We start from the raw sequence: 12,416 nt of genomic DNA, 5'->3' as shown, positions 1-12,416 counted from the left end.
TTTTAATTCATCCAGGTCACGCAAGTTCAACATCCTGGGCACTAACACCAAGGTGATGAACATGGAGGAGTCCAACAATGGCAGCCTGTCAGCTGAGTTCAAACACCTGGTGAGCATCTCAAATGCACCAAGGGAGATTTCATAAGCACACTGTAGCAGCCTTTTTTTTCCTTCCTGAAGCATCTTCATTATGCTTAGTTTGAGTGGGCTCTTTGTGATGGCCGATAGATTTGAGTTAGCTTAGTTTATGTTGTGTGAAATGTAGTTCTCACTGCTCGTCCTTTTTCCTCAGACTCTGCGAGAACAGAGGTGTGGCAATGGTGGCCGGACCAACAGTGATGTAAGTTGCTGCTCTGTGATAGACAGTGACATGAAAAGTTACCGCATTAGGGGGTATGTGTAACAGAGATTAACCTGAGCGCTTATGAATTTGTCGTCTGACCTGCAGGCCTCTCTGATCGTCACTGAGGAGCTTCATCTCATCACCTTTGAGACTGAGGTGTACCACCAGGGCCTCAAAATCGACCTTGAGGTGAGAGACACACAAATATACACAAACTGGAACATTTTAATATAAACCGTAGGCTGTGGTCTGCCATTAAAATGAGAAATTAGGACAGATGTCTGAATCAGGACCCTCGTCATAAATTCGCAGCGCTGTCCAGCTAGGCATACAGTCAGAGTCACTTAGGATAAATCATGTTAACTCATTAAAGCTGATTTTTAAATAACTGGTTATCAAGTTCATTTCATGACTCCTGGTGACTGGTGCAGTCTGCTGAATGCTAATGAGTTTGTGCTAATGGTTGTCGCCATGGCACCCACAGTCAGCCCTTCACTTATTACAACTCTGCAACATGACTGAATATGTTCTAGAGATGTCAAATGTGACACGTTTTATGTGATGAATGGATGTTGACTGCGATGACATAGGTCATGAACATTAACATAAGCCCATTAACACAAATTCTCTGAAAGCCTGTTGCCATCGGTCCTGTAGGGACTGTGTAACTTGGCAGCAGAAGATTGCAGGTTCAGTTACGAGGAGGACATCAATATTGGATCAGTATTGGGTAACGGCTTATGCTAGCCAGGGGTCCAGCTATATATTCCCCCTACATATATGTGAGCGGTCTAGGAAATCCTGTCAGTTGTCACTGTGGCTAAGATGAGAAAAATTTGTTTTTTTTACCTGACACTCACCTCAACTTTAAGAAACCATAAATATTTAGTAGTATTTAGAGTATTTTAGTCTACTCTGTATATACCAAATCATAAATGTAATCTCATCTCATTATGATTTTCTTTCATTCTCTACAGACACACTCTCTTCCTGTTGTAGTCATTTCTAATATCTGCCAGATGCCCAATGCCTGGGCTTCCATTCTGTGGTACAACATGCTGACTAACCATCCCAAGGTGAGTGAGAAACAGCATTGCCCTCTATTTTGCACCTACCTTGAATGCATATGTTGTCTGAAATTCTTTTTCTTTTCTGTCAGAATGTAAATTTCTTCACAAAACCTCCTGTGGGTACATGGGATCAGGTGGCTGAAGTTCTGAGCTGGCAGTTTTCCTCCACAACCAAGAGAGGCCTGACTATTGAGCAGCTCACCACACTGGCTGAGAAACTGCTTGGTATGCTTGGCTGTGTGTTTGTGTAAGAGATACGGCTATGAGAATGGAAGCTGGTGGAATTTACACACTTAAAAGCAAAAAAACTGACATTTTAATATTTAATGTCTCGTACTTTTTAGAATGTTTTTTTTTTTTTTACTTTTTACATACTCGCTTTTTGTTATTGAATGTTAAATGGTGTCTAGTAGGTAGGTTCTACAATGCCTCTAACTCAAACAGTAATGTTTATAATAAAATATTTTAAATGATTGATTGAAAATGAAAATACCAGTAAAATGTTAAACAAATTTGACAGCCGTAGTCTGAGAGAGAAAGAGCTGTTCATGTATGCACAAAGCATTTTTCATAAATAAATGCACACGCTGATGTTTCCTTCTTGCCTTTAGGTCCTTGTGTGAACTACTCCGGTTGTCAGATCACTTGGGCCAAGTTTTGCAAAGTATGTTTCTGCCACACAGAGCTCGTTCATTTTTAACCCATTGCAAACTACACCAAGCACGGTTTAACTCTGCCTTATGTGTGTGTGTTCTGCAGGAGAACATGGCAGGAAAAGGGTTCTCATTCTGGGTTTGGTTGGATAACATCATTGACCTGGTGAAGAAGTACATTCTGGCTCTGTGGAATGAGGGGTGAGTGCTCCCGCTGTACTCTTCCTGTAATCTCGCTGCACTTTGGATGTATTCTCACTGTACCTGCACTGTACTCTTACTGCAGTCTCAGTGTATTATCGCTGTACTCTCACTGTTCCCACTGGACTCACGCTACATCATCACTTTTCTCTTACTGTGTTTTCACTGTAATCTCACTGCACTCCCACAGCACTATCATTGTGCCCAATGAACTTCTACTTCCTCTGCTGAAATCTTGCTGTCGTCAAGAGTATTACAATGAGCAAAGGCCCATTGTTCTTACTCCTAAATTGTTCTAAATTCCTTTGTGTGTGCATTTGTGTACATGTTTTTCTATAACAGGTATATCATGGGTTTCATCAGTAAGGAGCGAGAGAGGGCCATCTTGAGCCCAAAGCCTCCTGGGACATTTCTGCTGCGTTTCAGCGAGAGCAGTAAGGAGGGTGGCATCACATTCACCTGGGTGGAAAAAGACATCAGTGGTGAGTCTCTGTGTGACACTTTGCGTGACACCAGTTTTAACCCCTGCCTTATTTTCTTGTCAGTAGTAGTCCTTTATCAACACTGGCTTTCAGAATTCTACAAAACAACACTCTAACTGCGTGTTTGTGTGTGTGTGTGTTTTAGGTAAGACACAGATCCAGTCAGTGGAACCATACACTAAGCAGCAGCTCAACAGCATGTCCTTTGCCGAAATCATCATGGGCTATAAGATCATGGACGCCACAAACATCCTGGTGTCTCCGCTCGTCTACCTTTTCCCCGACATCCCTAAAGAGGAGGCCTTTGGGAAGTACTGCAGGCCAGAAGCCCAGCCTGATGCAGATATCCAGGATTTATCCGGATGTGGTAAGAGCTTTGAATTGCTGTCTGCAGCAGAGACACACTGAATAGAGCAAATGTTGTTTTTCTGTGAAGTGTTGGACCATAAAGACTTAAGGGAATGTGATAAGTATTATAAAAAAAATAAACAGTAGAAAATCTAAATGGTAAGTATAAATAAATTAGAAAAAAAAGCTGTTAATGAGCCACTAAGAGAACTATCAGTCTAAGAGTGTACCAGTTTATAAAATATTAAATATATAGTATTACGTATAAATATATAATAGTAAATAAGCTAGAATAAAACACAAAGCCCCAAATGTTCAAAAAGATCTGTGCAGCTACGTATACTGTTGAGTGCCAAAGTCTGCACACCTTTAGATCAAAATAAAGACCAAAAATCTTTTGTACACCAGATATTGAATTGGGTTTTGCAGATATTCTTTCATCCTCACAAGTGACAATGGCCAAATAGGATATGTTAATGTATTATTTATGGAAAAAAAGTTGAATGTTACATAATTATTCTCTAATAACATGAATATACACCAGATGCCTTAATAAGTGCTTTCAGTCTCTTTACATATCCTCTGAAGAGTTGTTAGTTGTAATATTTGTCCCATTCTTTCTCTGATATGTTATAATGCAATCAGTCCTTTTTTATTTTATCAGATTTTTTCATTTTATTTTCATGTTGGGTTTGCTGTATGTTTGGAGTGTTGTCTTGTTGCAGGAGGCACCCACATTTCACTTGAACCTTTTTGTTCTAGCGTGTAAAATACATTTATATTTTTCCAAAGTGTAATGTTGATTCCCTTTGACAGGAACAGGACAGAAAAGAACAGACTGGAAAAAAAGGATAGGGCATTTACAACAGAATGAAAATGGTTTTGACCACACAGTCTCTTTCTCTCTCTGGAGAAAATACATGGAGAAGTGAAAGTATTTATTTGGAAAGACTTGAGTTTTACGCACGCAATATTCAGTGTGCGGCTAGAACTGTTCAGCGGCAAAGATATCGGAGTAATGTTTCATTTATTAATCTCAGAATACAATAGTATCCAGCCTAGATGTAGATGTTCCACTCAAACAGGAAACAGTGTGTCAGAAATGAAGCTCATGTGCTGGTCCAAACTTTAGACTTGTAAGATTGCAGTGAGGAATCTTTTTTTTTTATTTTTATTTTTTGTCATTGAAAAGGAATTTTTAAAAATCAATCTTTGGTTATGTTATAAAATCCTTGTTGTACGAGATGCCAGGAAAGTTAGGGCGTACTTCGAATTGTTTTCTAAAGACATTCCAAAATGGTGGAAAATTCCACCTGTTCTACATGGAAAGTGCATTTTTTTTTTTTTTTTGGTGAAAAATAAAACACAGATACAGTGTTTACATGACAAGCCTCCCTCTGGATGCTGTCATGTTTTCTGAGAATATCATGGTGCATGTAAACCAGAGCTGCTGTCAGAGCCACACTTGACAGGAGTTCATGAGTGTCATCACCATACATGTCTGTGTTTGTGGGGGATTCTTAACTTAAGAAGTACTCACATATGTATGTTTGCTGTTTTATTTTCAGTCACTCAGCCATACCTGAAGACCAAGTTCATCTGCGTCACCCCGTAAGTGACCATTACTGTTCTCTCTCTCTCTCTCTCTCTCTCTCTCTGTGTGTGTGTGTGTCTATGTGTGTGTCAGTCAGAGAGCATGTCTGGAATCTCCCATTCACCTGTTTCCTCTGTCCACACACTGCTCGCCTGAGAAGCAAAACAGAAAGAGGAGGTTTTCTCTATAAATTTCCAAAATGAAGCCAGAAAATTTTCCATTCGCCACCTCAGCATGTCCTCCTCTCAACCCTTAACACATAAAGGCAGCAGAGAGGAACTAAATACCTATAGAGAAGTCTAATGATGTTCTAATATGTTACACGACAGCAGGTGATTGTGTTATAAGGAACTCTTTGATGGGGCAGGGAACTACATCACATTCTGGACCATTTCGATCATACGCTAAATTATTAAATCAGTTTCAAAACATGCTCTTTAGAAATATAATAAAAGGACAAAACTGAACAGTACCTGTTTGGGGATATTGTTGTATTTTTCTCATTTTTTTTATCGTGGAGGACTGTGATGAAGAAATGGCTTAAAAGTAATAACAGTGTGGCTCAAATTTCAGGCTGTACATTCAGCACTGGACTGACTTGTAGTCTGAAGTTATTAGGGTAGAACTGCACACCTAAAACACACACAGACACACATGAAAAGTCAAGCACCAAGTTTAAATCTCTGTGATGTCATGTGACCGGGAGTCTAAAGGACCGTTTATACATGACGCATGACTTTGTGTGTGTGCGTGCAGAAGCAGCAGCAAGACGAGCTGCACTGTTCACATACTGGCTCGTGTATCTTATATGCATCTGGAGGATTAAAAGCAACATCCACTGGATGGAACGTCAGAGCCAAAACATCCCTTACATCTGGATTTCAAGTTGAACTGTAATGTTTAGCAATTTTATGCAGAATGACTTTAAACACAATGACCAGCTCTGTGTCTCTTTAAGACTTTCTGCCTTCGTCATGAGCTGTGTCACTAATCGAAAATCTGATCCTGCATTTAAAAATATTTATCTAGAAGATCTCAAAGACCGGTACACAAAACAGACCTTTTTTTTTTTTGCCTTTCAAGGTTATATGGGAGGTTTTTAAATTCGAACGCTAACTGTAATAGAAAAAGATTTAGTGTTAGTACTCAGTAACGGTCTAGACAGCCGCTACATCCGTCCATAGTTTGAATAGAGGATATACAGAATAGAGCATACGTTAGTCTAAAGTAATGGAAAATATTTTACTTTGTGAGACATTATGCTTGAAAGCCATGTGTGTGGTGAGGTGTGTGCACTTGAGTTTGTGTGAGCATACATGGTGTGTGCGCACTTACGTTAGAATTATGTGGCTGTGCATGGTGTGTGCGCGCATGTGTGAGTGTGCGCGCAGGCTGTAAACTGACCTCTTTCCATAGGTGTCCTTCCATCTTCATGGACCTTCCGGACAGTGAACTACTGGCTAACGGCTTCCCTGGGTAGGCACTAGGGAGCTGCTGTATGGGGGGTGTGTGTGTGTGAGAAAGAGAGAGAGAGAGAGTGAGAGAGTGTGTGTGTGTGTGTGTGTGTGTGTGTGTCTTTATACAATTCTATTTTGCATAACAATAGCATCAGTGATAAAACACTCCCACAGCAGCTGTGTCCTAACACTGGAATGGTTGTGTTTAAACTGTGTAAAGTCTCGTTTGTCCTTTAGAAGGTCCTGTCCATTCCAACACTTCATCCTCATCAGTGCTCTAACCCTGCAATGCACGGAGAGCTGAAATCTTTTGAATCAATAGAGCAGAGGATAATGAGAATAATATTGTCACAGGAACAACATTCTGTTCTGCTATTACTGACTTACATGCAGTACAAATGGCTTTATCATGACAAGTGAAGTGTTTGGATTTGGACAGGGCCTGATAACAGGGGCTTATCTGTACTGTGCTCCAAATGCTTAAAATAGTTGTAAAAAAGGAAAAAACTTATTTTTTTTTTATTATTATTATTTTTTTTTTTTAAAACTGACATAGTCAATTAGCCATAACAACTCAGTAGCCTGAATTCACTTTAGCAAAACAAACATTTTTATTTGGTCTGAATGTTTCACAGTGGTGCGAGGCACCTCAATACTTCATTTTCTGATTCACGTACACTCAGGTATGTAGAGATACTGATAAAACCGAGCGAAATAAAGTGCAGCATAAAGCTGTCTTAACTCTACTGCTAGCGCTACACACCGTAACTTTGAGGTTAAACATACAGAGAGAAAATAAAGATGCTAGCCAGACCTGAATAATATCTTTTACATGTGATGCGAAGACAGAACACCATCTCATACCTGAAATGTTGACCAACAATTATTTATCAAGGCTGCACATGCAGACCTGTCGACCTTTACCCATTTTGCGCAGGAACTCCTGCATTTTAACATCGGAGTACACTGCTATAAGTCTTCACTCAAAAATATGCAAAACGCAGTCTTCTTTTTTTTTCCCGAAATATAAAAACAGCAGATCAGCCAATCAACATATGAATCTGGATTGATTGACAGTTGTACAGGTGGTTTGAACTCTCTGATATGAACTGACCCCCCTGGAAGCCCCGCCCCTTCCCCTTATCTCAAGTTAATCTCGTTTTCTTTGGAATTTTGCGCTTTTGTCATATCGCACACCGCTACCTGAGGAGTCTTACGCTTTTCATACATGTGTGATTTGGAGTACAGTATAGTTTCCTGCTTTGTGGAACATGTGTAATAAATGCATTGGTTTTTTTTGTTTGTTTGTTTGTTTGTTTTTGTTTTACAGACTTTATTATAGCAAAGTTTACCCTCTTCTTTTTTTCTATCCATTTTGTATAAGTGGTATTGGTTTTCTTTGAATTAACAGTAGCACTAACTCTGCAGAACTACTCTTACAGGAAAGGAGGCCTGACTATTTCTTCTCTTTTATTTACCTCTTACTAATTTCTTCCATTTTTGACCATCAAGAGCTACTGAGGTTCCTCTGCCACATTATTTACTCTGTGTGTGTGATTGTGTGTGTGTGTGTGTGTGTGTTGTCCAGGTGAAGGAGGCTTGTTCAGTAAAATCACTACTCAGAGGGATGACTGTTGTCTCTCTGTCTGTGTGTTTAACTCTTTCTCTTGTTTCATTATATCTGTGCAAGAAATGTTTCCGTCACAGACTAATGCTATTTTTCTGGACACTGTGCCACACTTCAGCAGCTGATTTTTCTCTCTTACAGCAACATTTATAGCACAAATTAAACACCAGTGCTCTCTTTTCCACCAGCATTGTGCCAGTGCTGAAGCAGTAAGCCACATTTCCACCGGTTTACTGTTAATACTCGAGGGTAGTTTCTTATAAAAACAATAACAAGTGTGAGTGAAGGAGATTACAAGTTGTGCTTCTGGCTTTGAGAGCATATTTTGTCTGTCATATTCTTTCATTGTCTGCATTGTAACAGACGATGTCATGTTTTTATTGAGCAACGTGGATTCCATTTAGTAAAATTACTGAAGTTAGTACTTCCTCAGAGCTGTGATTCACATTGTAATAGAAAGTTTGAGATTTTTTTTTTTTTTTTTTACACAATCCTCCCAAACCCGTGTGCTGTTCATGCCTGATTTAGTAACAGTCATGAAAATAACTCGTTGTCATGGTGATAAGCAGCCGAGGTCCAGACCAGCAGTATTTTTTGTGTGCTGAAACTTTTCCATTTCCTTTTTTTTAAACTTTGACAAAAAAACCAAGTGTAGAATGTAGCAAAAAAAATTTCGTTGGCCATTGAAAGTTGATTTTCAGTGTGCTATCTACGTAAGTCAGTTTGACGTGACTAAAAGTTCGCACACCGAGTCTGGCACCTTGTATGTGGAAAAGTGCGAAATGAGGTTTTTCTTGGTCTTTTACTGACTCAGCCTCCTGTACCAAACCTCTGACTAACATTCATTTCCTTTTTTCTAACTAGTTGTGTTTGACTGGAAATGCGTTTAAACCATTCTGTACATGACCATGATACACCGTGTGTGTGTATGTGGGTGGGTTTTAAGGAAAGAAAGTTATTACGAGGCATGTTGTGTGTTCCTGCAACTGCATATTTACAGTTCACTGAACATGTCTGTGTAGTTTTTCTCATCAGTCTGCGTATGTGTGTTTTTAAATTCAGGACTAACTCGGGTAACACAAGCGACCTGTTCCCCATGTCTCCTCGCACTCTCGATTCTCTGATGCACAATGAAGCTGAGGCCAACCCGGGACCTCTCGGTAAAACACACACACACACACACACACACACACACACACACACACACTTATGCTGCTATAAAATATTGCATTAGCATATTTTTATAGCATATTACAGTGCTGTGTAATCGTATAATTGGATATAGTGGACAGTATAGCCAAAATTTTATATCACAATATAGTTTAAAATATAGTTTCAGTATATGCTATAATTTTATTTAACAAGGACCATATTTATTGACGGAGGTATTTTTTATTCTACTTAACAAGCTTTTTAAAACTAGACACTAAAAGTTAGTCTGAATATAAAATTAAATACTGCATAATCATCTTTAGTGTTTATAAACAAGGAATAAAACACAACAGGACACGCTGTTAGTGTTTTATTCTTCTAATACCACAGCAATTTCAAGAAGACTTCAAGAAGTCACAGCTTTAGCTCTGACTGTTACAAAGCACTGACACTGGAGACTCCTTCCAAAAATGCCAAATAAACGTCTCTTCGCAGAAAACTTCACCATATCAACAATTACACACTTTTTCTAAACCTGTTCATGTGGAGCGTCCACCATACAAGTCCCAGTTTGAGCTGTTACTATAGAGATGATAAGTATTAGAACAAGCGTGTTAATATAAACCTGTGATTTTTTTTAATTTTTTTTTTTTTTTAAATTAAAGCTGGCACTATCGTTAGAGCGGATGTTATAGAAAATGAGTCAACACCTTCTGACCAATCAGATTTGAGAGTTTAACAGTACTCTGGTATTAAAATAAATCATACTGCAATTTCTCCAAACCTGTTCTGAATTCATGAAAGACCAACGAGCGAGTCAGTAAAAATAACTCTAATCTTTTTCTGTTTTATCCTGTCATTCATATTTTCACTCTGTAGTATCATATTCTGCGTGGATCGTTTGTAATGCGTTGTTTTTCACGTAAACGTGTTTCACACTGGTACACTGGCTCAACCATCATACCGCCTGCAATATTAAAACAAATAAACACAGTCGTTTCTATTCGAGTGTCACAACAGTCTCTTTCTTATTTTCCCAGAATCCCTCACTCTGGACATGGACATGAACACGGACGTGGCCTCGCCCATGTGAGACAGGCTCACGCATACGAGCCGAGCCGCATTTAGCCTTTCACTTCTAGCTGTTTCTGCTGTGTGGAGAGAGAGAGAGAGAGACATCCTGTGTTCTCTTTACATATCGCTCTCAAATAGGTGCTACTCTTTGCACTGTTAACTCTTTTCACTAGACCTTGTACTCATCGTGTGTTCCTCTGAACTCTCCTAACACTTTTAAACGTTTCTTAACTTGGATTGCTGGATTGTTTAAGCGAATCCTTATTAACAAACCATATTGATTGTTTTTTTTTGTTGTTGTTGTTGTTGTTGTTGTTTTTTTATGGATGGAGTGGTTACCATCCAAAGAGAAATAAAGAAAGTAAGATGGCTCAAGAGTTAGTAACAGCTTTGTACTGATTGTATGTGCCATTTTGTTGATATTGCAGAATAAGAAAATCTGTAGTTTTGTTTTTTTTGTTTTGTTTTAGGATCGTAACCTATGGATTCCCGTTTTATATAATACTTGTTTTTATGTACTCTTTTAGAATTATCTAAGAAAGTGTATTATGTTCACATTGGCTTTGTGCAATGATTTTTTTTTTGTTTGTTTGTTTCATGTAAGCTAACGCTTTATGTGTCATGGGAAAAGAGGCCCCTTGAGCTAATTGTATTATATTCTCTATACGTTTCCCCTCCTGTTTGTCCGTTCTCTATATGTATGGTATTCACCTTGTCTCACAAGCTTTCATGCCTGGTGTGTGTGTGTGTGTGTGTGTGTGTGTGTGTGTGTGTGTGTGTGTGCGCGCGCATATATGAGACACAAATGGACGTGGGTCCTAGCAGTGTCCAGCATACAGTGGGTAAGTTCAGACTCAGCCTTAAGTCTGATTTGTTTAGATCCTTGTTACTCAGGGTGTTACTCACGAACCCATATTTGTTTGGCGGTCAGTACTTACAGTACAATACGATAGTTATGTGTTAACAGAAGCATTTTGTTCCCTCCATATGGACTTATTTAACCAGCAGACCAGGAAGATTGGGAGGCGGGAGAACTCGATCACGCCATTTCAATAGCCGTTAAATGTCATTCCTTTTGAGTTAACCCCATCTTGTTTTTTTGCATGATGAAAAGAAAGTGTTATTACATGCTATTAGCATTTACACCAGTAAAGGAAAGATACACCATGGAAAGAAAGCATGCTGACCATGACACAAGATGAAGATATTCTCCATCTTTACCTTTGCAGTAATTATTTTCAGTGAAATATTTTGCGCTTCTCATTGATGTCCTTGTTTGAACATGCATCTATACCAGTGTCTGGATGAGGACTGTATAATCATGTCTTTGTTATTGCCTTCGTTATTGTTCTTATCTCCTATTTTTTTTTTTTTTTTTTTTTTTTTTTTTTTTTTAATTTAAATATGCTTAACTGTTGGCCTTCCTCACTAATTTTATCTGACACTGCCCAGTGCATGCACCACCCAGTGCATGGTAGTTCTTGTGTTGTAAATTTCTGCCTGTGAGCTCTCTGTACAGTGGCTGCATCACTTTTAATTAAAAAAGAATCAACAACCTACATGAGTTTTTGTCTTCTTTTCAGTCAGAAAAACAATGTTAGAGTATCATACACGATTTCTATCAAACAGGAGCCGACAGACAGAGAGATCTCAGTTTTGCTTACTTAGCAATGTCTTAAGCTCATTTTATTTTTCATTTTTCTCCCCAGTGTATGTAATGTATAATAATTTCTATTGAGAACTTATTTCCATCTTCTATACAGTGATCTTGGATTTAATTACTTTCATTCATCTTCAGCCTTTTATCACAGTCAGGGTCATGGTAGGATTTAATTACAGTTGTTGTCATTATTATTATTATTATTATTATTATTATTATTATTATTGCAGCTGCAGCAGTATGCTTTAGTTAAAATGAGATGACTACTAGGATCATTACTACTGCTTGTATACATGTATCTTTACTACTACTAGGATACATTTAGTGCCTGAATTTAATTCCAGTCAGGTAAATGGACAAGATCAGTGTAAATCTCCTGGCCACAGTCGCTTTGTTTATTACCGCCATCAGCCATCATGTGTAACTCTAAACCTATATCTCTAAATATGTTCTGCTTCCTATATTAAATTTTGTATTTAATTTTACACAGTGCTGTGTGTGTGTGTATGTATGTACACACACATATATATATATATACACACACACACACACATTTTATATTTATATATATATATATATATATATATATATATATATATATATATATACAGTGCAAAAGTCTTAGGCACATACAGAGAAATGCTGTAGAGCAAAAAAAAAAACATGAAATCAAATGTTTTTTAAAAAAATTAATTAATTAAAGTCAAACAAATAAACGGTATGACCACCCTTTGCTTTAAAAAAAACAGTAGTCT

At 38.2% G+C, this 12,416-nt stretch overlaps 1 protein-coding gene across 2 annotated transcripts in view; it reads left to right on the top strand.

Moving 5' to 3' along the window:
• stat3 (signal transducer and activator of transcription 3 (acute-phase response factor)) overlaps positions 1 to 11,560 on the top strand; it is a 30,888-nt gene extending 19,328 nt beyond the window's left edge. The window contains exons 12-24 of one of the 2 annotated variants that reach the window (XM_026916393.3): positions 16 to 109; positions 293 to 340; positions 449 to 532; positions 1,321 to 1,419; positions 1,503 to 1,638; positions 2,025 to 2,077; positions 2,173 to 2,267; positions 2,610 to 2,749; positions 2,895 to 3,116; positions 4,666 to 4,708; positions 6,108 to 6,167; positions 8,838 to 8,935; positions 9,968 to 11,560. In XM_026916393.3, the coding sequence (XP_026772194.1) occupies positions 16 to 109; positions 293 to 340; positions 449 to 532; positions 1,321 to 1,419; positions 1,503 to 1,638; positions 2,025 to 2,077; positions 2,173 to 2,267; positions 2,610 to 2,749; positions 2,895 to 3,116; positions 4,666 to 4,708; positions 6,108 to 6,167; positions 8,838 to 8,935; positions 9,968 to 10,020 (1,225 nt within the window). In that variant the 3' untranslated portion in view covers positions 10,021 to 11,560. The remainder of the gene's footprint in view (positions 1 to 15; positions 110 to 292; positions 341 to 448; positions 533 to 1,320; positions 1,420 to 1,502; positions 1,639 to 2,024; positions 2,078 to 2,172; positions 2,268 to 2,609; positions 2,750 to 2,894; positions 3,117 to 4,665; positions 4,709 to 6,107; positions 6,168 to 8,837; positions 8,936 to 9,967) is intronic. The other variant, XM_053239312.1, reaches the window with a different exon arrangement.
• The last annotated feature ends 856 nt before the right edge of the window (positions 11,561 to 12,416 follow it).

Source organism: Pangasianodon hypophthalmus, chromosome 13 (genome assembly GCF_027358585.1).
Source record: "Pangasianodon hypophthalmus isolate fPanHyp1 chromosome 13, fPanHyp1.pri, whole genome shotgun sequence".
Lineage (NCBI taxonomy): Eukaryota > Metazoa > Chordata > Actinopteri > Siluriformes > Pangasiidae > Pangasianodon > Pangasianodon hypophthalmus.
This window is presented reverse-complemented; position numbering and strand designations above follow the sequence as displayed.